The sequence below is a fragment of the Nannobrachium achirus genome (genome assembly GCF_963921795.1).
Source record: "Nannobrachium achirus genome assembly, chromosome: 3".
Classification (NCBI taxonomy): Eukaryota; Metazoa; Chordata; class Actinopteri; order Myctophiformes; family Myctophidae; genus Nannobrachium; species Nannobrachium achirus.
Genome location: NC_137812.1, coordinates 54,136,969 through 54,158,741, shown reverse-complemented (window position 1 = coordinate 54,158,741; position 21,773 = coordinate 54,136,969). Strand labels below are relative to the sequence as shown.

At 41.4% G+C, this 21,773-nt stretch overlaps 1 protein-coding gene across 4 annotated transcripts in view; it reads left to right on the top strand.

Moving 5' to 3' along the window:
* Positions 1 to 696: 696 nt before the first annotated feature.
* The window catches only part of LOC308281406 (S-methyl-5'-thioadenosine phosphorylase), a 29,144-nt gene continuing 8,067 nt past the window's right edge, over positions 697 to 21,773 (top strand). Inside the window, exons 1-6 of one of the 4 annotated variants that reach the window (XM_080721578.1) lie at positions 862 to 885; positions 2,150 to 4,570; positions 10,051 to 10,137; positions 12,294 to 12,352; positions 12,601 to 12,768; positions 20,958 to 21,060. In XM_080721578.1, coding sequence (XP_080577704.1) covers positions 2,150 to 4,570; positions 10,051 to 10,137; positions 12,294 to 12,352; positions 12,601 to 12,768; positions 20,958 to 21,060 — 2,838 coding nt within the window. In that variant the 5' untranslated portion in view covers positions 862 to 885. Of the gene's footprint in view, positions 833 to 861; positions 886 to 972; positions 1,072 to 2,149; positions 5,489 to 6,302; positions 6,405 to 10,050; positions 10,138 to 12,293; positions 12,353 to 12,600; positions 12,769 to 20,957; positions 21,061 to 21,773 lie in introns of those variants that run through there. The other 3 variants (XM_080721577.1, XM_080721575.1, XM_080721576.1) reach the window with 3 other exon arrangements.

The window sequence follows — 21,773 nt, the reverse complement described above, 5'->3', positions numbered from 1 at the left end:
TGGGAGAAAATGATGAGAAATTGCAGAAATGTTGGGATGGAGAAAGGAAGTTAACAATAACATCTATACCACATTCTAAGGAAAGTGCATGAGAGCACAGTATCCTACTAAATCAAATCTTAATCCCTACTGGTATATGTAACAATCCCAGTAAGAAGAGACTGTGGTAGTACCAAAGGTAAAGTGAGCATGATGCAGCTGCTGAGAAAAGTGTTTTTTTTATGCAGAGGACAGTAACCTAGAAGAAGTAAGCTAAAATGAATAAAAGAAAGCTACAGAGCCCCAAATAGTATTCTCCTTTTGGGAACATCAACGTCAATTTATGCTACCAGACATGACCACTTGTGTGGGAATAGAAAGTGATTTATGAGAATGTAGCCTGGCTACATATAGGTTTTATTACTATTATTGTTGATGATGTCTTGTATATTATTGTATCTTTGAACGTCTGGATTAATTTAATACACAGGACCACAATGTAAACATTGTGTTATCCCTTGCAATATTAAATGTAAGCGCTCACTACACACTGCTAAACAGAAGGTGGCGGTAATGCAACGACTATTGCCCAAGAAGAAAGAAAAGAAGAAGAACGCAGAAGCGTAACGGTTCAGTTCAGTCACAGCGCCCCCAGTGGTGGTGTGTGCGTACAACACATGCTGGACGTCCTCTGTTCCAAACAAATATCTCACATGACTCACAAGTACAACTATTACACGGATCATAGAAGTCTGTTCCCAGAAAACGATGTCCGTGTAAAAATGATGAAGATATTTTCGGAAAGGAAGGATTTAAAAGCTTCCATTCGCAGAATTGTGTAAGGAATTCAGAGGTAAGCTTCTAGAACTTTGTACCCTGGACTGAACCGTTAGCTAACATCAAGGGGTAAGGCCTCCCGGTGTTCTAACTCCTGGTTAATGTTAACTTAAATGTAGTTTTAATGTAGGAACTCTGTATTAAATAAAGGTCTTGACGTTACGATGGATCCACTGTTTGCTAGCAGCTATGGGAGAGCTAAACGAAAGAACACATGGAGTCTGGCGATCAAATTATTAGCTACATTAGCTAAAGGTAAATGTCGATACGAGGAAGGGCTCCGTTTAAACTATTTCAAACAAACAAACAAACAAACAAACAAACAACGACGTAACAACGAAGTAACGGTCGGTTTTGTACAGTGATACATGTAGTGATTCAAAAGTAAAACAGCAAAACCCCAGAATAGCTGCTGCCTAGCTTAGCTAGCTTTATGACTGGCTAAGTGGTAAACAATACAGTAACTACCATTTTATTCCTGGTATAGTAATGACTTAAGACTCCGTCGATTTATTTACGTTTTTCTTCCAAGCTATGTAACTTTAATGTTGTCATTGTGCTGTCATCGTCAGTCATGCTGCTGACGATTGGCCTGACAGTTTTTAAGTTTCATGAAAAATATGCTTAACGTATAACGTCAGTTACTAAACATAGAGACCGTTCCAGACAGTACTATTTCAATCAAGTAAAAGGATGTGTTAATAGTATCATGTAATGCACATAACATTTGCAATATAATATACAGTATGTAGAGTAAACCGATTAGAAATCCTTTGTTAATGCAATAATAATTATAGCTGCTTTTTTATTGTCAATACTGTAAACAGCAAATAATATGTAGAGGTACAATCATCATCCCAATTTCAGATGCAAATATCAACATTTAAAAGTTTAAAAGTAGATGAGAAGACCCTGATCAACCATATGCTCTTATGGAGATCCCTGATGTCATCACTATATGCACATGTCATTGTCCATATATGGAGATCTTTATGGGTCGTTCTGTCCGTGACATAAGTTATCTCCATGCATGGAATTCCGTGCTCATACGGACACTCATACCTCACACAAAGCCAGATGTAGGAGCGGTTAGCATGGCTCAAAAATATAATGGGGCTCAGTTGACTGATTATACATTCATATTTGAACGTAGCTGAATTGGGAACTCGAAATATGCTTATGGCCGAGTCATGTTGATATCAGGTCCCCCCGCCAGACGGTCCTAGCTTAAGCTTATTTTAATATGGGAATTTTATGGTGATATGGTTATGGTGATAAGTGTTTTAGTTTAAACCTAATTCAGCTTTTTTTCTTTTCTTCTTTGTCATTTAAGATGATGGCAACGACCAGGAGTTCCTCGCGGCGGTCTCAGAAGAGTGCCCGGAGAAAAACGTCTGAGTCATTGTCCTCAGAACCTTCTCCAGACTCCAAATGCCCCATATGTCTAGATGTCTTCAACAACATGTCTTACCTGGACATCTGTCTGCACAAGTTCTGCTTCCGCTGCATCCATGAGTGGTCCAAGAACAAAGCAGAGTGCCCACTATGCAAGCAGCCATTCAACTCCATCTACCATAGCATCAAGTCTGAGCAAGACTTTAAGAAATATGACCTGCAACCAACAGACAATGGCACTTTTGGGTCTTTTGGCGGTGCACGCTTCAGATACCGGACCACACTGACTGGTGTACGTCGGCAGCAGTCCCAGAGCATATCCCAGAGGAGAACATCCCCGCCACCAGACCACGGAGTGATGTTCGAGAGTTTGGCTGTTTCCCGTCCACTACAGCATCAGGAGCGCACCCTTCGGCACATGATGGCAAGGCTGGCGGCCAGGAGAAGAGCTGCCAGTGAGGGCAGGGAAGTGCGCCAGCTCAGAGAGCAGGAGATGGTGACATTCAGGAGGGAGCTGTACCGACGGGGGGTGAGGGTTCGGAGTGTGCGGGATGGGGGCCGCTCCAGAGACACCTCGGCTGAGTTCTACCAAAGGAATCCTGCCTGCCTGCACAGACTTATACCCTGGTTGAAGAGAGAGCTCATGGTTTTGTATGGCGCCCACGGCTCACTGGTGAACATCGTTCAGCACATCATCATGTCACGCATCACTCGCCATGACATGGAGGATGGTGCTATCCAGGAAGAGCTCAGGCCCTTCCTCCAGGGCCGCACGGAGCACTTCTTGCACGAGTTCATCAGCTTTGCCAAGTCACCCTTCAACATGGAGGCCTACGACCAGCATTCCGCGTACGACCTTCCCGCAGCTTCTTCCAATGAAGACACCAGCTCCAATTCATCAGTGATAGCCATCTCAGAGGATGAGCTAGACTTGACTGTAGAGCTGGACCCTCCAGGAGACTCTGTATACACCAGCAGTGTAGCATTGAGCGAGTCAGCCTGGGATGATGAGACTCCTGGGCCATCATACTCCACCATGGTGTGTCTGGAGTCAAGCAGGTCTCAGCCACTCTCTATCCTGGACTCCGATTCAGACAGCAGCACAGAGGAAGAGGGAGGGCAGGGGGAGACAATGCAGGAGTGCAGGGCTCCTTCAAAACAGGAGAGTCCTCAACATCCAATGTATTCATCTCCTCTGGGGAAAGGGCTTAAAAATGGAAGTTTGTCTTCTGATGATGATGATGATGACAGTGACTGTTTCATTGTGGGGTTTGTCAAGCCAGCGAGAGAGAGAACGCCAGAGTTGGTTCAACTCTCCTCTGACTCCTCTGAAGAGCTATCGCCATCTCGCCAAACAACTGAAGAAGTGCCTATGCTTCCTCAACACATCCGCTTCAATAGTGTCAGTCCTCCAGCCTCACAGCGTGGGGAACAGCGCTCCAGGCGGTCAGAGAGTAGAGAACAAGAGCACAATCAAATTGGGTCAAGAGAAAGACACAAGTTATCCAATAGACCGTCAGAGAGGAGAAGCAATAGACCATCAGAAAGGAGAAGCAGAGAACGCCACAGCAGCAGAGACCGCCACAGCAGCAGAGACCGCCACAGCTGTGGGATCAGCAGAGGAACTCGTTACCCAAGATCTAGAGAAAGGCAGAGGACAAGAAGCAGAGACCGGAGGAGGGGGTCTAAGAGTAGAGACTGGAGTCGCAGCAGAAGGAGTAGGCATTCTCCTTCCAGAAGCAGAGACCGCAGCTCGCACTCAAAACGGGATAGTAGGGATAGAAAGATACATAGTGATCTCAATCACAATTGTGGGACACTTTACACTGAGAGGAGGTCCGACTATTCCAGGTGCCACAGCAGGAGTTCCAACCGGCGGTCTTATTCTCGTTCCAAGAGCCGCAGTCGGGGCCGGGAATCTTACTCTCGGGATAAGCATTCCCGACATCCCCGTTCTGGAAGCCGGTCGCCCTCTGCAAAAAGGAAGTCCCGCCATGACAAACCTGGGGGGAAGAGGAAGTACAAATCAAGACACCTGGAGGAGCCCACCAAAGAATCGCTTTCCGAATTGCATCCCGAGCCAGATTCTTCCACCGCCTCATGTACGAAAGAGAAGAAGAGCAAACGAAGACATCATCGTAAAAGAAACAAGGAGAAGTCAGGGAAAAAGAGTAGAAGTCTCAGTGTGGAGATTGTCTATGATGGAAGCTCATCTGAAAAAACCATGAGGCACCATAAGAAAAAGAAGAAACACAAGAAGAAGAGCAAAAGACACAAGAGTAAAGAGCGTACAGGGAAGCACTCGTCCACTGTCATCACTATTGACAGTGACAGCGATCATCCTGCCAATGACTGTAGTGTCACCCAGGCCAGCAGTGATAACAAGGACAACCGTCTCAACCCTGCAGACTCTACAGTTCTAGAGTCTATGACAGGCGAAATGGAAAGGCAGACTTTGACAGTGGGGGTGAACACCGTTTCAATACCAGAGTCATCCCAAGCTGTAGGTGCCTCTGGTGAAGTTTTCAAACAAAGTCATGTTCCACATGATGATGTTGATGGTGAAACTGTAGAAGATTGAATTTAATGCTGCCATATTTAAGTGCTTTATTTCTTTACTCTCAGTTCCATTTAACATGTGACAAAGTTGTGGCCAATATAAATATGCATGGGCTGTTCGGTTTTCTTACACCATCATGACTATTTTGTATTTTGTATTTTCTAGCCAGTTAACCTCCAGGTTAAATGGTGCTGGTTTAAGAAGAGAATTTGCCACTCTGTTAGAACAAAGGTGAAACTGTCTCTACTCCAGATCTTCCAGATCTTTTTTTGTATCAACAGTAATTTTGGGTAAAACATTGAAAAACATAAAGAAATAGGAAATATATTTATATTTTCACTCTCAGGGATGACAGTATGGTTGTTTGCTTTTCTTTCTTTTTTTTGTGCCAGCAGATCAACCTAGATGTGTTCAATGCCATTCTCTATGTGAGAGAAAGTTCTGTTCAATCTCTAATAGAGAACTAGTGCTGCTTGATGGACTACATACATACTGAAATCATCTGTGAAGCCCAATGATTCTAAGAAGCTCTTAAACTAGGTGTGTGGGGCATGTACAGTATCATGTGCGGACAGTAATTAAACTTGCATCAAACTCACACATTTCTCTTTGGAATTTGGTATGACGTTCTCTCCCATGAAAAGAGCAACACATCAGGGATACATTAAGCCACATTATTGAGAACCAAACAGGTTCTAGCTGCTGCTCATGGTTATTCATCACTGTTTTATTTACAACTGATTGCATTTGGAGTTGGAAATGCTACTTTTGTGATATTAAGTAATAAATTGACAACTGTCTGCAGTTAACTACCAGTTCTATTAATAATTATATTTGTATTGGTTGTGTCTTTCTCATATTAATGTTTCTCAGCTCGGGTTTAGATACTGTATCATCTAAATGCAAGTTCAGTTAGATCGAAATTATTCCACAAAAATGCAAATGTTAATGTATTTTCTTGCTCACATAGGTAAATAAATGATAGAACAGTTGGTGCAGAAATATCAAGGATGGTGCTGTACAGTATATTATGGAAATACTGTATATACACAGTTTACACACACATAGATTGATTATAGATCAGTAATCCTATGCTAGATTGCAAAAACCAAAAGATTAAACACACATCACTTCACAAGTAATCAGCCAGAGGAGTATTATGTAAACTGTCAAAAGAAGCTTTTTCTGTAATGTCAGTGAATCAAACATCGACATTTCTTAATATTATCATCAGTACAAAATAGGCTATTGTTCTTGATAATTAAAAAAAATAAGTAGACTACACCAATCCAAGTCCTATTCAAATTAGATTTGGATTACTGAAATCATATGATTATGATTATAATATGAGTGTTCTTTACACCGTTCAATGCATAGATATATGGTTTAAATATATGCAAAGTTTACAAACAGTACTACAGAGAATTTCCGGACCGGTTTATCGTAATAAAAGCTTTTCCATGAAATGCTTTTATTTTGAAAATAAGCTTGTCAACTGTAATCGCTGCAACTTGCTATAACATTGACGCACCTATTTGACGCCAGAAGCAGCTAGCTTCAGCTTGCTTGCAACTTGACCATACCTTTATTTATTGGACAAACCAAAGTCATGGCTTCCAACATGCACATTAAGGTAATAACTCATCTAGCTTGCTTGAACTGCATTATGTTTGTATGAAAAGGAGCAAAAAGACAGCCTTGTGTAGCCCAGATACAATACATTCCTACAATGTGTGCACCATCAGAGCACCAGACTCTCTGCTTGCAGACAACTAGCTTCAAATTAGCATTAGCAAGTTTTCCAGTCAACTTCAACTGAACTTTGTCACATCATAGAATCACAGAGTTAGTAAAATGGCAAATGGGTAAAATCCTGTGTCGTACATATACAAGCTCGTATAGCTCCCATCAGTTGCCGTTTTCAAGAAATGGGAGAGGGGTGGAGATGGAAAGAAACTGGTCAAATATTCCTATCTTATCTCAGTAGTGTAAAATGTATACAAATAACGTGCATTATTAGAAGACACTAACTAGTGTCTATTACTGTGTCTAAATACGTATTGTCAAAAATAGGATAAACTAAGGCCAATGTCGGCCTGGAAAGGTACTTTTTGATTGTCTTGAATGGATAAGAGGGTTAAATTCATCAAATTCCACCCTGCGCCTCTCTGCGGCACCACGTGTGTGTGCAGCGAACACCACTTTCAGTTCCCTCTGTGACAGTGGTGTAAAAAGTACTCAAATGCTTTACTTGAGTAAAAGTATCAACACTGCAATATAGAAATACTCTGTTACAAGTAAGACAAGTCCAGAATTCAAAATGTACTTGAGTAAAAGGTCAAAAGTATTGGCATCAAATTGTACTTAAAGTACCAAAAGTAAAAGTACTCATTAGTGTCAAAATATAATAAAAACAGTTGAAAAGGGGAATGGTACAGCATTGTGTAAACAGAGCTGTCACATGTTGTCCTTACAGAGCTGTCACATTTTGTCCTTACATGCATGTTATAGGCTAGCTATATATTTATTTCATTTCATTTATATACAAGCCAAGGCATAAGACTTTGAAACAAATAGCAGCAATCCTTTGCAGTCACTTTGAAGCAAATAGCATTTATTTTTTCTCAAAACAATTGAGATAAATGGTAAATGGTGCATTTATATAGCGCTTTTATCCAAAGCGCTTTACATAGATTGTGCATTACATTCACCCATTCACGCACACATTCATACACCGGTGGCGGAGGAAACCATGCAAGGCACCAACCTACTCACCGGGAGCAATTAGGGGTTCAGAGTCTTGCTCAAGGACCCTTCGACATAGCCTTAGCTGGAGCTAGACTTCATCCCCACACATGTTAAAACCTATGGTTAAAACATGGTTTACGCAGTTAGCTGCATTGTATATAGGCTGGCCCCAGCCTACCTTCGACATTAACTCAGGGGGAGCCCGCATTCGAACTGGGAACCCTTCATGCTCTAATAACGGTTTCTCTACCCCTGAGCTATGCCATAGTATACAGCAGGGGTTCCCAAACGTTTTTGTCTCAGGGCACCCCATAAATATTTTTTTTTATCCGAGGCACCCCTACATTATAATTTTCAATCCCAGCACCTTATATTTATAGCATATCGTCGTTGTCGGGTGGAAACCTTGTCCAAAAGCGTTTTGTATTTATCATCTATATAATTTACTAAACTAGTGAAAACAGCAGATCTTCAAGCACACAATGCCTCGCATCGCGAGGCGTTGTGTGCTTGTAGATCGGCTGTTTTCACAAGTTTTGTGCGACAGTCTTGTATGATGACTTATGATGTTTATGTTGCGAGGAAAACTTTGAGATAATAGCCATTTTGGTTCGAATTGACTGAAAATAACGTTGTACTTCAAGTTTAAAATGATACTAAATATGTTTTCAAGTGTCCAAATAAATTCCAAATATTGTCAAATTATCTTGCGGCACCCCTGGACTGCCGTCGCGGCACCCCAGGGTGCCCCGTCACCCACTTTGAAAACCCCTGGTATACAGGAAGAAAATACTCTGAATTAAAATGTGTTTAAAGGTAGCAGCTCTGTTTATATGTGCAGTAGGGTATGGTTTGTAGTTCTTAGGGTGGTTGTATTCCACAACAGTTCACGAATCTTGCTGCTGTGTTCGCACATTGTTGTATTTCTCCCAGACAGTACATACTGTAGGCTACATACTACTGTATACAGTATAGACAGGTGACAACAAGCCAAGGAAAAGCCTGAGTGGTGAAACAGTGATTTGAATGCATCTTACCTGTATCTTACCTGCTCCATAATTCCATAACAACCTATCATGCTCTGTGGCATCATGGCATGCATGTACAAAAATACTCAGCAGGGCCAGTTGACTTTTATTTTGCTCAAGATGGCAAAAGGAAGGAGGAAAAGATCTAGTGATGAAAATTGGTTCATTTCTGGCACATGGATGCAGGGCAGGAGCTAAAGTCAAAGAGAGTGCTCAACTGGCTAGTTTTTCATCTGCACACAATCAATGACTAATGCTCCTACCATTTTGCTAATTATGTAAGGAAAAATAGTCTAATAAAAGTTGTTCTACTTCTTGTCAATGCAGGGCATGATCACTCACAAAAAAGGTTGCCGTTCATAAACCCCTCAACAGAAAGACAAATTAACATTTGTCCAGTGGTGTAAAAACCATATGCGGAAAACGGTCCAGCTGTGCTAGTCTGGACATTGGATACAATGTATCCCACACAGGCAGACGAAGGTGAAAACATAATCTTCTGCCGTCCGGTATAGAGGAAATATCAAAGGAAAGGAGGCACACGAGCGGAAAACATAGACTTTCGTTGGTTCACAGAATGGCTGCATAATGGCAGGGCCTGCCGTGTTGTCACTGTCAGAAAACTCCCTCTCCACACATGTGGGAAATCCTAGCCTGGGCTGGCTTCCAATTTCGGGCTTTTGATCCGGTCGGGAGCGGAAGAGCTCCTACGTTTTTCTGTAGTCTAAAACGGACTACACTTTGGCCGGAAACAACGACCGGAAACAGTTTTAACCCGTACTTGCGCATGCGCTAAGCTGGGTTGAAACTGTTTCCGGTCGTTGTTTCCGGCCAAAGTGTAGTCCGTTTTGGACTACAGAAAAACGTAAGAGCTCTTCCGCTCCCGACCGGATCAAACGGCCCGTTTAGTAAATGAAGACCAGGCTTTCTCTCAGGGGAAAGCCTGGTGAGGCGAGGTTAGGGAAATCCCAGCAGGACTACTATTTTGTTTGCTGGGCAAGCCCAGTTCATACTTACTCAATTGGGTTCAAATGCAAAGTGGTGCTTGGGCTAGGGGGAACACAAATCACAGGGGGGACAATTCTATAGAACACCAGTGTGTGCAGAGTGAAAAGCTGAGTAGTTTGGAAATTACACCAGTTAAGTCTTAAAAGCATAATTTAAAGTTACTCCAACATGTTTAATTTCCAGTGGTACCTGTCCTGTCCTGTCCTGTCCTGTCCTGTCCTGTCCTGTCCTGTCCTGTCCTGTCCTGTCCTGTCCTGTCCTGGGCTTGTATTGAGTAATCAAACTAATGCTACAGCCAGGCTTTTCAGTTACTCAAATAATTCAATGTCTTCTTTGTTATTATGGGTATTCCTGACAGGGTTATGTATTTTGTAAACAAACCATTTATACTTTTCCACCCATTTTCCTATAGAGCTGTTAATCTGATATTACGTCTGATAAAGGAGTTTGATAAAGTGTTTGGCACCTTTTTAATACACTAAATTGTTTCTTTAGATTGGAATAATTGGAGGCTCCGGCCTTGATGATCCTGATATCTTGGAGGGAAGAACTGAGAAATATGTTGACACGCCATATGGAAAGGTCAGTTCTATATTGTGATTCTTTTTTTTTTCTTCTTTGTTTTTTAAACTTAATTTTTATTTGCAGTTCGTTACACAACCCTGTACAAAAATGTACAGGGTCAACATTACGGTTACACCCAACATTTTAAGTATCGCATGTTAGATATTCGTGGTGTCATTTCGTTGGGTTTTATTGGCAGGTTTCTGGTCCACGTTGCGTGCGCAGGTCGGTACCAAAATTAGCCAATGAAACCAGCGCTCCCCAAAACAACAGGTTTGGGGATTGGACGGAATTGATTACATGATACAGTCACCTGTGCATTTAGTCTCAATGTTTGTAAACAAGAAACCCGTCTATATTCAGTCCATTTCTCCCATTTCTGAAGGAATAGTTCTTGTATCCTGAGTTGTTTGTGTAAATCTCTCCATCACATATATTTCCTCCACAATGCACAGCCACTGCTCACAAGTCGGAGGGTCACTTTTATACCACAATCTTGTTATCTTGTTTTTTTGCTGTCTGCCAGCAGCTTTATATTGTGAATTAGTTGAGTTAAGAGTTGTATTATTATTATTTCTTATAAAGCAGTTTATTAGTTTGAATAAGGTAAATGGTAAACTTCCCCAGGTATTGTAGAAGCGTACCTCTACTCTTGGGGAAGAACCAATACTTAATATGTCATCAGATTGGGAAGCAATGGAGATCGAGACAGATGTATGAGTGAACCCGTCAGCTTTATTCACTCCGTAGAAACAAAGACAAGAATACTTGAGACAGAAAAGATAGCATTTGCAGATAGAGCATTGCAGTTATAAGCTAAGCCTAGTGTACACAATACCGAATTCCTCCCAAAAGACTTCCGTTAGCCCTTAATATACAGTGGGAGTATTCGTTATTTATTGGTTGCTGAACATTTCACAAACAGTTACTATTGGTCCGTGATGTTATTCGTTCATCTCATCCAACGCCCATCGTTTCCTCATCTGACCCCTCTCGCAATATCCTATGTGCCCCCCCCCCCCATTGTACAACCAGTGTTGTCCGGTTCTCTAAAAGATACTTGGTTGCCAACCATTTTACCATAACCCCCGTGGAGCCCTGAGTATCTGTTTTTTTTGGCTGTCTTTTTTTTTAGTTTCTTTTTTGTTTTTGTTTTTTTTCTGTTAAGTGTTTATATGTATGCAGCTGTGACTCTGTCTCCAAGACAAATTTCTCCCCTGGGAGACAAATAAAACTGAACCTTGAACCTTGAACCTTGAACCTCAAGTCCGGAAGGTTGGGGAAGTCCCACTGTCTCAGCCTCTCACTGATTGGCCGTACTGTAGGCCTGGAATGGGGCTGACTGTGTGAAACACACTGCTAGGCCTAGTTTGACTTTGCACTTTGCTGCAGCCTCAGGCATTGACACTAAGGCTTGCCCACTTGCTCCCGGCAGGTAAAAAAAGCTTTGGGGCAGGTGAAGTTTGCTTTCAGGTTGCCCGACAGGCGACAGGGCAAGTGCTCATTTGAGAGGGGACGCAACCATCTATAAACAAGATCCTGTATCTGTCTAAACAACTGAACGTGGCAAGAGCACTCTGTCTCCTGGTCTGGAATGTAAAATAAGAGCACTGTTTACCTAGAATGTGCTGTTTTCCCTGTTAAAATAACCCATAGTCGTTTTCATAGTTATGTAGGTATTTGGCATATAAAACTAGGTATGACATTCTTTTAAAGCACAGCCCCAGAAAGTAAAAAAAAACGTCTTACATTGAACGGTAATTCAAATGTTACCTGTCATTATATAATTGACGATTTACTTTTCGGGCAAGTGGGCATGACCTTTGGGCAAGTAGAACATGACCTGTACTTGCCCGACGGGCAAGTGCCTCTGAGACCTTAGTGTCAACCCCTGAGCCTGTACAGTATGTGGGGAGCACAAGGCTGGCTTCTCGTACAGTATCTTCACCAGAACCAGTGCAGGGGAGCCACTTGCAATCCTTGGCCCCATGACATCACTGTATTGGCTGAACCTCGATGTGAATTAATCAAGGCATCCTGTCAATCAGTCATCTTCGAGGCCCCCTGTAAAGTTGCGGCCCTTGCAGCTCACCCATTTGTCTAGTGTGTATCAGAAAAGTTAAATCTAACTCGTTCTTTTGTATCTAATGCTGTTTCCTATTCTTTTCCAACAGCCATCAGATGCGTTGATAGTTGGGAAAATTAAAAACGTTGAATGTGTGCTCCTTGCAAGGTGAGAAATCATCTCTTACTTTATTGTTATGGCTTCATTTATGTTATCTGTTAGCACCATCTAGTGACCATGCTTGGCACCAGTCAAAGATTAAATGAAAGACCTGTTTGTTGTCATGTAGCCAAAATAAAGAAATATTGCTTCTTTAATGCTGCACAGCAGCTATCTCAGGTCATTTTCAAACACTCACACATGGTTAAATCAACTCTCCGGAGTCTACAGTGCATCATGTGTTGTCCTCGCTTCAGGCACGGGAGACAGCACACCATAATGCCGTCAAACGTCAACTACCAGGCCAACATCTGGGCGCTGTGGGAGGAAGGCTGCACCCATCTCCTGGTCACCACAGCCTGTGGTTCCCTCAGAGAAGAGATTCAACCTGGAGACATCGTCATTATAGACCAGTTCATTGACAGGTGGGTGGACTGCCAGACACTTAACCATTCTCCCATCAGAATCGGATCCCCTTCCCTGTATTTTGATGCTCGGCTCTTCTACCAAAAACAAGACAGGATCTAACGGCAACCTGTGCAATCTGTAGCTATGTATAGCAAGTTACTTGTGCGTAGTTTGTGAACGACATTTCTGAATGGTGGGCAAGACTTGCTGGCTTCATCTAGGGACTATTCATGTTTACAATTCTTAAAAGTCCTAAAGTTTCAAACCATAATATATACATATTTTTAAAATTGACTTTATTTAGAAAGCATGTGTTTACTTTACAATTCTTAGCCATGTATGTTCATAGTTATTATAATTTGTTGTTTACTGTGTATTAATATTGATGAGAGATTGCTTTAATGCTGAAATCTTGCATTGTCCTTCTTGAGTGCATAGGGCTACACATGTTTTGTTTTAAACCACCCAATGCTTCAGTTAGGGAGTTTGATATGTCTAAACGCTGAACTATCAATCTGGACAAATGCTACGGGGAGAAGGATGTGCTCTTTCCTTCCTACCTGACTGTATTGTGTATTTATCAACCACTTTTTGTTTCATTATTCGTCATAGTTAACACAGAATACTTAAAGGCTGATTTATATGCGACAGTTTCGCTCACTGAAAATAGCAGGTCAGTTAACGCATGATTGAACATCACAGACATAGAAGTGTGACATACAAACTTTATGCTAGACATTTTGCACTGCACTGTTTTTTCATCTAGTTTGTCATAATCATCTCACATCACAATCTCATGCGAAGTTGGCAGCACGCAACTTGAGGAAATGAAACTTGTGTAGCACGTTGGTGGTTATTGGTGTGCAGTCCATCGGTCCTCCATTGTGTCCAAAATGTTGTCTGTAGCATATATCTCCTTTTCCATAGGGCCTATGATGACCAATTGGTGTCTAAATAAATCTAGGTAAGGTGGTGTGTCATGTACCAAATGTAGCTCACTGTGACACTTTGGGGGAGACTATGGATCGTACTGCAATACTTTATTCACCCGTTATACTCTTTATCGTTGGTTGCTCGTTGTAACTATGTGAAGAGATTACGCTTATTCCATTGTTGCACTCGTAAATTGATAAGAGTGTCAGTTAAAATGCAAAGAATTAAGTCCTCTTTAACATAAGGTCATCTTCCGATATGAGCAGCAGTTGCAGAATGAATGGGGTTATGTTTTTGGAAAGGGTTTCCCAAAATGCTCTTGAGTGGGACGGCAGCAGGTTTTGTCTCTGAAACCTTTTGTTGTTACTTGCTGACAATTCAAGGAGAACTGGTGCTGCCTTTGGTAGTGTATATATACTGTACATCAAGGAGAACTGGTACTCCCAGTGATAGCCAATGTTGTATGAACACACATTTGCATGCCCTCTCTGCACTCTATCTCAGTCTGTCACTTGTTTGTTGTCACACAGTGGTTTTCAACTAGTGGTCTGTGGGCCGCTGGTGGTCCGTGAAAGAATTGCATGTGGTCCCTGTCCCCCGATCATGAATTTAGAAACGTGGGAAAGTGAAAGTTGCCTCTTCTCTTACTTCTTTCTACTAGTTGAGAAACAGTGCACTTGACTAAATGACCTGGTGACCTGTAATGACGTGTCAATGTTGTAATTTACGGGGAAGTTGGAGGTAAAGAAATTCCACAGAAAAGGGGAGTTTTAATCTCAAGAAGAGAAGTGTACCAGTCAGATTGCCTGGTTGAGTCATCATTATTTTCATTTATTTACATTTTTCCTATGGACCACCTGCAGACCTATCAATCTATCCACCTCTTTCCGCGGGAATTTACTGGAGAATGTTTTGCACCACACTGCACCACACTTCCGGTTAACAGCAGACATACAAGCTCACGTCGCATCGCAGATGCAGCCGTTGTGAGCTTGTAGATCACACTCGGCTGCGGCGCCGGAAGCTCCGTCCAATTTCTGCGCAATGCACGATGGGATGTTGGAACCTTGTGGATACCACTGACCACTAGTAGTAATTACTAGTAACTAATCTTAGCCCATGTCCCTACCTAACACAACAGTGGTCTCCAAGTTGATTCTTAGTCAGGGTGGTGGTCCCTGGTTCACAACCCCTGTTGTAAGGTACACATACTCGGCGATGTGAGATCCATTCGATGTACTCAAAACCTCTTTCAGACTTCACTACTCAAACTCATCTGCACTTCCATTGCTTGTTCATTGTCTTTTTTTTCTCCTGTTGGGCATAACAATGACAGTACAATGACAATATGTTAGCTACATTGCTCATATTGTTCTCTATAATGTCCCATCACCCTGGTCATGAGGTGCATTTTCATTCTGTTCAGCTGGAAAGGAATGCAACCATTTTCAATACATGCACTACTTAAACAAGTCCCTGTGTTGAATGTCTAATCACAGTTTATGCTTAACTTATATAACCTTTTCATGTGTTAGAGCTCTTACCATTAGCTTGTACTCACGGGATGTTCACATCATACTGCCCAAGGCAGGGCCACTGGCTTAACGGATATACTAGTGTTAACTTAAGTATTATATGACTACTCCCGTAAAGTATACAAGTATTCTTTAAAGAGCTGCTCTGTGAGCAGAAACGTGATGTAAACAAAACTGTTTTAGTGGGGGAAAAGCAACACATACACATAAAACAATTCTCATAGCTTTTAAAAGATGGTTGGTAATATTTTGGAAGGAGAAATGTCCTCAAAATGTAAACAATTCTCTTTAGTTTTTTAAGATGAAAGATTTGTGGGAGGAGAAATGTCAAAGTGTGTGGATGATAACTTTTATATTCTGCTACTACACTCAACTGTTGAGAAAAATGCAATGACCATCAACCTAGGATTGTACAGGGCACAGGGCAGTCGATGAATGTTTGAAATAATTTAGGCTGCTTCCCACACATCTCACTGACGAGGTTAATGTTACAGTCTACCTAGAAAGTCCAGAAAGCTTAGTGAAGTCACTCACAGTCACAGTAAGCAATTTGTCAACCAGTTGACTGTCCAGTATAAAGTTTCAAATATTTGTCACTGGTGATAAAAGTGTATTGATCCTTGAGGGGAAATTTTAATCTCAACAAAAAACAAGTCTCCTAAAACCTAAAGCTGATAGTGTGTGCCATGCACTTTGATGCAGTATCACTATCAACAGGAATTCAGTATTTATCCACATTTGTGTAACAAATTATGATCAACAGTATGTACAAAGAGCATATGATGACATGTGATGCATCTCCCTCATGCAGTGGGAAGGGAAGTTAAAAAATGCTTCATCCATTTGATATGTTTCCGAGCTTTGGACTAGGTTTCCTCTTAGTTTGCCTTGGGCACCGTAGCCATACAGAAGTATTGTCACCGTGACGTTCTCACTTCTAGTAGCGCACACAACAAGAAAGACGGTTGTGCACTGAAATGTCACTACTGAGATATGTCATTCCTTAGGTTCTCCCCTTACTCTTCACTCATTGTATCACTTTCTGTGGTTCGTGTGAATTCACAGCCCTCAGTTCACGCATGTTTCTGTTTACGTTCAGGTTTCAGTTGCAGCTGGCTGCTATCTTGAGCGATTCCACATAACTGCAGTATTTGTGTCCCCAGTGTTTGCAGCGCAGTATTAGTTAGTACTCCAATATGTTTAAGAAAAAATATGAACTAAATCAAGATAGTTATCAAATATAATCTTTACATCAAGTCTGTTATATTGCAAGGGAATATAATTCACCCAAATAGTTTCCTCTGAATGTTCCTTTGTCTTTAACTTTGATCACATTTTATGTTCGTATAGCTTTTAGCAACCCAGACTGAGACAATATCAGATGGTGCCATCGTACCTTCGTTTGTTGTTGTTATAACACGACTGCCGAGAGTTACTACTGTATGTGGGGACTGTGAACATCTATTCACTGTGATGGGTGATGAGTCAGGGAGCTGTTTACATATCCATTTGGAGTTGAATGGGAGCAAACAAGCCTGACATTTTTGTACTTTGGAATCATGTCATCCCAGCATGAATTCAATGTGGCAGTTTGGAAAGTTGTATTATGTATAAATGTATTATTTTGCCAAATCACAACAGTTGTCTCAAAACACTAACATATAGAGTAAAGAGACCTGACATTGACCCACCCTGGGCAAGCATTTCTGTGACAGTGGCAATGAAAAACTCCCTTAACTGGAAGAAACTTCAGGCAGACGCAGACACTGTGCAGTGGCCATCTGTACATTTGGGGGGGAAAGAGAGAGGAGAGAGACAGAGAGGAGAGACAAAGAGACAACAATGGCAACAACTCTAATACTATCATAGCAATAACAACCGTACTGTATGTTTAATTATTTTATTTTATGAAAGATTTTTACAAATACAAATGTATTTGTCATTTTCCCAATCTTGTGTCTGTGATGCAACATGTGTAATACTATAATTACTGAGTGAGCTACACACATCATCTTCTGAATTCCTAGTAATTGCCACACACGACACCAGTGTATTCACTTGGTGGCTGATTGCATTGTTTTCGTAGGTGAGCAGTGAGCACTAAATTGCTCCTTGGTGTTTAACATAGTGCCAGCAAATTGAGAATGTGTTTATGTTGCAGTTGCGTGGAGAAGTCAACGCAGCGCCAGAATATTCTCTCACTGACCTCTCACTGTCTACTTCGAACAAATTAAGCCTACATGTGACATTCAAGTAACACAAACTGAAGTGCAAATTGTCCACTCTCAGTTAGCTGATAGAACAGATTCCACTGAATAATTGAGATTGTACAATGAGATGTGCTGTTTTGGCTAAAATAGGGTGACTTATCCCTGTGTAGTGAATAGTCATGATACAGCTGCATGACCCTAATTCTGTCGGTAGGGCTGTCACAATTATTACATAATCGTCTAATCGTGATTTTTTTGACATAATCGTGATTATTTGTCATAATCGTCATAATCGTTTCCATGTTGAAAAATGTTCATATATTTTAAAAAAAAAGGTCAAAAATTTTGGAAATAGCAGATCTACAAGCTCACAACGCGTCGCATCGCGACGCGTTGTGAGCTTGTAGATCGGCTATTTCCACTATCAAAGTTATTTTTTAAGTAGTAAGTTGTCAAATATGTCAGTAATTTCTTTGCATATTTAGGTTATGTGTCATATCTACCATGTACAACTTCAAAGCCTAAAAGCCAAACAGAAATGTAATTATCAACGACAAAAACACAATTAAATCGTTAATCGCCAATTATTTGAGTGACAATCATCATGTAAAATGTCATATCGTGACAGCCCTATCTGTCGGTATGTATTTTTGTAAGTAATGTGTTGCTGACTCGCTGCACCAATGTCAACAAGGTAAATACAGCTTTTTGTATTGCCTATGGCAACTGAATTTCTGTGGTCTATCTATACCTGGTTCAGATACAGTGTATATCCGGAATTCTTAGTGCATCCCTTTGTACATGGCCCATTTTAGAATTGAAACATATAGCAATTCTGTTATGTAAAATGTACCCCCAATTCTGGAACGACAGATACTGCCAATAGGCTTACAACACGTTGTTGCTCTAGTTCCAACTTTCTGTACTATAACTAATGTAATTTCTTAGACTATTGTTTAACTAACTACTGTACGTGGAAGAAAATAATATTCATGCTAATATTCTCATCAGCATAACAACACACATGGATACCAATAGTCCATTTGTAGTACAGGGTTACTTATATATATATTTATGTGAGTTTTATGAGTTAGCCAGTTTGTGTCTAGACTGACTGTTTTCACTGACTGGTTTCACTCAGGTCCCCCCCATTTATAAATGACACAGCTGCTCTGTATTGTCATCATGCTGATGAAGGCATAATGTTGAAATGCGATTGTGGTCTGCTTTATTTAATTAAAAAGTTTAGAACTTATTTGTGAGTGCTGGCGTTGAGCAGTGCATCTGGGAGTTGCGCTCATTTTGTTTCTACCTTGATCACACACACTTTTAACAAACCCACACACCGTAATAAGAAGACACAGGCTATCTCTTTGTTGATGGACAAAAATCCTGAATGTCAACGATAGCATTGAATTTGAGGCAAACTATTTGTCGGTGATTCTCAACTGGTCTCCCACTGGGACCCAGACAATGGAAGTCAGGACCCACATTCTTTTTTTCACGTCCCAGTATTCCCTTCCCGGTGACTGCTCTCCATTCCGACATGTCGCCACTCCGACATTGACTTCTTATTGTCGGAGTGGCAACACTTCCAAGTTTAGGGTTAGGGTTAGAGATAGGGTTAGTGTCGGAAAGGAGACATGTCGGAATGGAGACGTGTAACCTCCTTTCCCGGCCAGCTGGTTGAGAAACCTTTTGGATAATAGTATTTCGTAGCATTTACACAACTATAACTACACAGCATCCGTCAAATACAAGTCCAAACCAGCTTGTGATCAGGAAATGAGGACATGGCTTGTTTGAACTTGTTGGGACATGTCTCATTGCCATGTGATCACATATTCCTGAAGGCATTACTTTTTCAATGCCACATCAATGATGTCATTGTCACTTTGTTTGCTTTCTGCTGCTCCTCCTTGGCAAACAATTTGATTGTTTATTATAGAACCTGCTTACAGTAGTTATGTTGGTGCTATTCTGTTGAAATGGTTTTTATATTTGTGTGTGTTGTTGTGTGTGCACATTGCATAACTGGCTACCATACACAACATTTGCTGTGCCTAGGTGCATTGCTTGAAATATGCTGATTTTGTATTGAATGTTACAATGCTAACTATAGGTTTCTCTATCTTGGCACGACAGGAATGTTTTAGACATCTGATAATAACCGTTTGTAGAAGCCATTTTTGGCAGCAGAATGTAATGACAATGTTAACTCCTTGCCAAGGACACAAGATAACACAGCCTCTAATAGTGAAAACAATTATTGTAGTCAGCCCCTAGTTGGTCACATGCATGCACTCTCGTGATGGCTTCCCTGCAGTGTAGGAGAGGCGGCGAGGTATGTTTTTGCCCTGTGCTTGGCACAGAGCCTGGTGCAACTCCACTGACACAGCAGCCTTGGAATCTTGGAGTCTCCGTCTCCATGGAGATGGAGAATAACCACAGACTCCAGGATGCCTTAGCGGGGAGACCTCTGACGGATGAAAACGCACTCTGCAGACAATAGAGGCGAGGGGACAATCGCCTGTTGAAGTTATGTCCCAGGCCGCTCCCTCAGGTCACTTGATGCTGGCTTGCTGGTGTTGCCACCGACAAATGGCAAGAGACATGGTGATGCTGCGTTTGGTAGCTATGTGCTGAGGATTTGGAACATACAGTACTACCCCTGCATATCAGGAAGGCAACCTCAGTTTATGGCTTTAAGAAGAAGCTAAAACACATTTCTATGACCCTGCCTTTAACTGATCTCAAACCCTTTTTAATTTCAGTGCTTTAAGCACTTTGAATTACATATGTCTGAAAGGTGCTCTATACATAAATATTATTATACAATGTTTCATGCAAAGCTATCATGGTCTTATGGATTTGAAATGGGATCCATGTCATGTTTCAGAGAAGGTGATCTAATGTTTCATAATACTCAATGCACTCTACAAGTCCTACAAACAAATCAAACAATCTGTTCTGGTCTTATATGAAGGCACATTGACATTATGAGATACAAATACATATTTTAAAAAATGCCAATCCTGCAGTCTGAGCCTAGGTTAACGTGATGTGTTATTTTTAGTTATGGTCGACTCATTACTGCTTAGTTAAATCTAGACTTTATTTTGCCCCCAAAAAGATTGCATTGCACTCATAACTGACAATGCTGAAAACATACTGTAAGGACTGAACACCCTCTTACAAAACAATGTATGGTGAAGAAAATCATCTGCTCTTTGTGTACTGTCAGACTTGTTCTGCTACTAAGTGAAGGTATTTGGTTATTTAAATACTACTGTTGAGTTTCTCGGGTTTCCATGTGTTTCCAAAACATTTTTGAATAAGGTTAAAGCATTGCAGGTTAAATAATTGCAATGGTTTTCATAGATTTTTGCATTTGAAATGTTCTGTATCCAATCATACCACTGATAATTTGACTCGCAATAATCTCCAGAGATACTAACAATTAATTGAAAACTTTTGCTTGGTGTTCCTGGGTGTCTTAGCCACAACATTTCCCCTCTGTTCCACCAGGACGACCAAGAGATCCCAAACACTGCATGATGGACGAAACAGAAGTCCTCCAGGCGTGTGTCACATCCCCATGGCGGAGCCCTTCTGCAATAGGACCAGAGATGTGAGTGGACCACCTCATCATAGCCCCTTCCTTAATCTCAAACCAAACCGGTGGTTACCTACCATGGCTCTTTAAAACAAAAACAAAAATACTACTCAATTTGTTTTGAAATGGCTGGGAAATGTGGTTACATGTTTTTTACTATGCAAATTAACCTCACCCTTCTGTGTCTATATTAGTCAACAAGTATGTTTGGCCTCAGGACAGTCATTAGATGGTGGGCCAGAACTAGCTCTGGTCCATCGCGTCTCCTCCCGGAGACGCTCTGACAGACCCATCGGGAAACGCCTGGACTCAAGATTGTCGGCCCCTCCGAGCGCTCAACATCAGTCAAAATAAACTAAACTATTTCACTACTCACCAAACCAAAGGTAGTTTTGCGTTGTTGAAAGTCTATTCTCCACGGTGGTAAACCTCTCAGCACCCCACCTACTCTGTAAAAATACATTATTTTTGTCATGAAATAAAACGCACACACCTCAGGCCACCTAGCGGCCACCGCAGATACAATGGTTCACAAGCCGGAAATAAGCGGCGTCGAGTTGGATGCACTTTATTTCATGCCAAAAATAATGTATTTTACAGAGTAGGTGGGGTGCTGAGGGGTTTACCACCGCGGAGAATAGACTTTCAACAACGCAAAACTACCTTTGGTTTGGTGAGTAGTGAAACGGTTTTGTTTATTTTGACTGATGTTGAGCGCTCGGAGGGGC